General features: G+C 39.2%; 1 protein-coding gene across 1 annotated transcript; it reads right to left on the minus strand.

Annotated features, from left to right (window-relative positions):
• Window positions 1–2,546: 2,546 nt before the first annotated feature.
• Window positions 2,547–3,629, minus strand: LOC136980103 (uncharacterized). Its single transcript, XM_067276141.1, has one exon. It carries the CDS (start codon window positions 3,627–3,629, stop codon window positions 2,547–2,549), a length of 1,083 nt encoding a protein of 360 aa, XP_067132242.1.
• Window positions 3,630–5,404: the final 1,775 nt, after the last annotated feature.

Below are 5,404 nucleotides of genomic sequence, written 5' to 3' on the forward strand. Positions count from 1 at the left end.
CAACACATCCATAATCCAGCTTAGAGCGAACGAGGGCTCTATATATCCTGAGCATCGAACATTTGTCTGCTCCCCAGGATGAGCAGCATAATACCTTTAAAAGATTCAGAGATTTTAAACATCTACTCTTCAAATTGTGCAAGTGTGGTAAGAACGTCAATTTATGGTCAAACACGACACCCAAAAATTTTGCTTCATTGACAATTGGGATTTTATCCCCATTTAGGTGAATTTCAGGGTCCAGGTGCAAACCACGCCTTCGGCAAAAGTGGATGCACGAGGTCTTCTCTGCATTAAAAGTAAAACCATTAATCTTGGACCAATTGTCTATGCGATTTAGGGAGGTTTGCAGTTGTCTTTCAATAAAACTCATGTTAGTAGACTGACAGAATCTGAAAGTCATCCACATACAAGGAGTGTTTCACACTGGGAGGAAGACACTTAGCTATGCTATTAATTTTGATTAGGAACAGAGTCACACTCAGAATAGAACCTTGAGAAACACCCTCTTCTTGTGTGAAAGGCCTAGACAAAGTGTTGCCCATCCTAACTTGAAATCTTCGATTCTGCAAGAAGTTTTTTATAAAAATTGGCAGATTACCCCCGCAGTCCAAATTCATGCAGATCACAAAGTATTCGATATCGCCAGCAGCGATCATAAGCCTTCTCTATATCGAAAAACACAGACACTAAGTGCTGTCGTTTTACAAACGCTTCGTGTATAGATATTTCAAAGGTTTACTAGATTGTCTGTCGTACTTCTGTTCCTACGAAATCCACTCTGATGTGGTGAAAAGTAGTTCTTTTCCTCTAGGAGGAACATCAGGCGTCTGTTGACCATTCTCTCGACAAGTTTGCAGAGACAACTAGTCAGAGAAATTGGTCTATAATTAGAGGGATTGTTGCAGTCTTTACCTGGCTTGGGAATGAAAATTATGATAGATAGCCTCCAAGAGTCAGGAAAAGTATGTTCTGTCCATGTTCTGTTGAACAGATTCAGAAGGTTACTAAGGGAATTGTCTGACAGATTTTTAATCATGCTGTAATGGATTTTATCCGGCCCTACAGCAGTATTCCCCGAGCGAGAGATTGCTGTACATAGTTCTATTCTGCTGAATGGCACATTATATTCCTCATTAGATGGAGAGTGGAAGTTTAGATATTGTTTTTCACTTTGGACTTTATAAGCCTGGAAATTTGTTGTATACATAATATTGCTGGATGAAGACGAAAATGTTTCACCCAACAAATCAGCAATACCTTTTATGTCACTGATTATTGTGCCATTATTTTCCAGCATGGACAGAGAGTGAGAAGCATATTTCCCATTAATTTTATGGATTTTATCCCAGACTGCTTTTGAGCTGGTGGAAGATGTTATGCTAGAAACATACTTTTTCCAGGAATCCCTTTGGCTTTGCCTCCTTATTTTTCTGGCATTTGCCTTTGCTTTTTTAGAAGCTATCAAATTCTCAGCAGTGGGGTATCTTCTAAAAATCCCCCATGCTTTCTTTTGTTTTTTAAATGCTGCCTCACAATTCTGATCCCACCATGGTTTCAGATGTTTCGGATATCTGGTTGACGTTTTCCCCATTGTTTTTTCGGCTGCCTGAATAATACTGGAAGTGACAACTTCTACTGCATCATTGATATCGGCAGTATTGACCATTTCCTCCATGATGTTAGCCAAAGAGGAAAATGCAGGCCAATCTGCCATTTCAAATTTGCAGCGTGGTGGACGGGCTGTTTCACAGCTTTCTCTGCCGTGATATTCTAAAAATATTGGGAAGTGGTCGCTGGAAAGTGGATTACATCCAACCTTCCATGTAAACGCTGAAAACAGATTTGGACTAGCTAATGTCAAATCAATGGCAGTAAATGTTCTTGTTGGGGCGTGGAAGTATGTCACTTCTCCAGTATTAAATAAGTACAGTTGGTGATTGCCTATAAATCTCTCAATGGCTCTGCCTTGACGGTTGATATCGTGACTGCCCCACATTGGATTTTGGCCATTGAAATCACCAAGTAAAAGGAATGGAGTCTGCAGTTGTTCAACCAAGGCATCCAATTCATTTTCATCGACTCTGACATCTGGTGGCAAGTATATGGAACAAACTGTGACAGTTACTCCAATAGAGATTTTGACTGCCACCGCTTGCAGCTCTGTTGTTATTTGTACCGGTAAGGACGGGATGCGGTTTGAAACCAGTATAGCCACACCTCCACTGGCGCGAGTGTGGCTTTCATCATCCTTACGGTAAAGATTAAATTCTTTTAAAGTAATTTTTTCTCCAGGTTTTAGATGTGTTTCCTGGAGTGCCATGCAGAGAGATGTGGTAGGTGATGTCATGTGTTTAACGTCAGAAAAGTTGTTGCAAAAACCACGACAGTTCCATTGGATTATTTTGTAATCCATTATGTGAATGAGGCAGCATTCTTTATAAAAGTATCCCTCTTTAGTTTTACAGCCGATTTGCCTTTTGGAGGCGAGTTTGGTTGTGTAACCACCTTATTAGTCTCCTCATCTGAGAAGTCAGATAACTCACTCATAGACTGAGTCCTGATCTTTTAGATTTAGAGAGGGCTGATTTTAATTTTTGTTTGTTCAGTGGGTTCTTATTAGCTTTTTTAGAACCCACATTTCTGGTTACTATCCCTGCTTTAGGTAGGGGTGTTTTTTTCTTTATATTCTCCTTTACTTCTGTATCTGTAGATTGAGTTAACAAGCATCTAGCATGGCGAGTGAAAGATTCATTTGGTGAAACGGAAATTTCTGTCTGAACCGCACGTGTCTTTGTGGACTTCAAAACAGAAGCAAATGTCTTTTGTTGTAATGATGCACTTTGAGTGACCATGCGCCGAGTCTCTGGGTAAGGTATGTTGTTAACTGTTTTTAGGCGTTGAATTTCTTTTTCTCTTTGCCATGCAGGGCATTTCCGAGAATAGGCTGGATGGGCATCCTGGCAGTTCACACAGTGTGGAGTACTTTTACATTCAGTACTGTTGTGGCCTTCAGTTCCACACTGTGCACATAAGCTTTTGCCTCGGCAGGAGGTCTGGGAATGTCCAAATCGCTGGCATTTGAAACAACGCAGCAAATTTGGAACATATGGTCGAACTGGGCATCGAAGATATCCCGCAGTCACGAATGATGGCAATGTCGGCTTTCCGAAAGTGAGAATAAGATGTTTAGTCGGTATCAACTTGCCATCACGACGAATGGAAATGCGTCGGACAGCAATGACACCTTGATCTGCAAGACCGATCTGGATATCCGCTTCATCTTCAGACATCAGATCGATCTCGGATATCACACCACGTGATGAGTTCAAACTTGTGTGTGGTGTGATGGTGACTGTTATGTCTCCTAGAGATGTCATTTTTAAAAGCTTTGCTGACTGTTGAGAGGAGGCTGCTTCTATCAGTAAGTCCCCTGACCTCAACTTTTGTATTTTCTTTAAATTCCCGATAGTTGATTCAAACAACTTTTGAATTAGGAAAGGGGAACACTTGGACATAGGTTTTTCAGTAGTACTATGTACTATTAGGTAGGTTGGTTGGTTAGATGAACTGACCTCCTTTGCTGGTAATACATCAGTCCTTGTAATTTTTGATTTTGTTGAATCCATGTTTAAAAATAACTATTCAGCTCCTAGTGACCCCACCCACCATGGGGCCCAACAAGGGGATGCCGTCACATGGGAGACTCCCATAGACCGTCACACCAGGGTTTCCCAGGAGCTATACCCTCACAATGCAGTCAGGAAGAGCACATCTTGCCTGACGTGTTCGCCCGGTCTGCATCGATCGATTGACTCCAAGCCGAGGTCAACAATGACTCAACGACCAGACGATTGACTCAAACGGAGCCTGATTTGAGCCTCCCGTTTATCCGAAGCAGGGGCCAAAGCAGTGTGTTGGGGACGTTATGTTGCCCCTCAACTACCAGGATCCCCCTTTCCGGCATACGGGACACCACGCATGGCAAACACGTGGGTGGGCGTTCAGATCCCAGGGATGGTAAAGGAAGGGTTACTAAACCATCTCTGGGAGGTCCCCTCACCACGGACAGGAACCCACATCGAGGGGCATATCCAAGTGAAGATGTTGTTTTGTGTACTACTTATGTTTATGTTACAACCCAGAAAATGATATCAGAGAAGGAAACGTTATTTCTAGAGCGGCAATCAAAGAGGCATAATGATGAAAGCAGCTTTAAATAATCTGTCATCTGATTTATTTGCTGGCCGTAGATGTGTAAATGGACATAGTACAGACTTGATAATTAAAAAAATTTTACTGTGTTCTTCAAATATTTTGCTAAAAAATTATGCGAAAAAGATCAATGATATTTTGAAGCAAAAGAATGTTACCACCTACAAGCGTCATAAACAAAACTGAGGTACTGTATTTTATTTACAAGCAAAGTGATTCTGTATAATGAGTTTTAAAGATATTGTTATTTTAGATCTGTTATGTTTATTTTAATAGCAGTCTCATCCTTTTTGTTTGTGTGTATGTATCTAGGTATGTATAAATAAATGTGTGTGTATAATTCTTATGTAATGGTAAATAAAAACTAATTTTAAAAATAAAATCTCAATTTTTTTATACTTGTTTTCGATTATTGTTTAACTAATTTTATGTAAGTATTCTGCTTTGTATAATAATGAATTTAAAAATTGTATACAGTATTTGTAATTTTTTTACTTAGAATTTCCTAGAAGTTATTTGATTACTACTATAAACCAACTGAATTTAGTGTACTTTCCGTTAATAAAATATTAAAATATTTATCTGTGTCATCTTTAATTTTATTTCACTTTTACATATCAATGTTTAGTGCAACTATGCCAACTGCATTTTTATTTTCTGGAAATTGTTTTAATTAAAAACGAACGAAGGAATGATATCATTTACGACGTACTGTACAGTATCCATAACAGCATTGGCCGCATGCTGCTACGTCATCAGTGTCGTTTGGAGGCTTTATTCCTAGGTGGCGTTGAGTTAGGCCAGGAACACACGTGCATAAAATCTAGCATAAAACAAAAAACGTAAAAATTTTTCTAAAATTTTGGCTGAAACAGAACTGAAAATAGAGTAGATCATGTCTTTACCTTTTACTTCAAAATTCCTCCAATAAAGAGAAGTCTTTTCTCTGATGACAAAGTAGACACGTGGTTTTTATTCTAACAATGGCGGCAACGAGGGTTAACCCTGCAATTGTGGTGGTCTCGAAAAAATGAAAATAAATGAAATAGATAAGTTTATCGAATTTGTTTGACCACATCAGTGTCACTTATAAAGAACCTATATTTAAACAACATTTATGGATGGCTATAGGTGCAAAACTTCAAATACAGGTAGGTCTAGTATAATATAATTTAGTAGAGATGGCAGA

Source organism: Centruroides vittatus, unplaced genomic scaffold (assembly GCF_030686945.1).
Source record: "Centruroides vittatus isolate TY-2023 unplaced genomic scaffold, ASM3068694v2 contig_68, whole genome shotgun sequence".
Lineage (NCBI taxonomy): Eukaryota > Metazoa > Arthropoda > Arachnida > Scorpiones > Buthidae > Centruroides > Centruroides vittatus.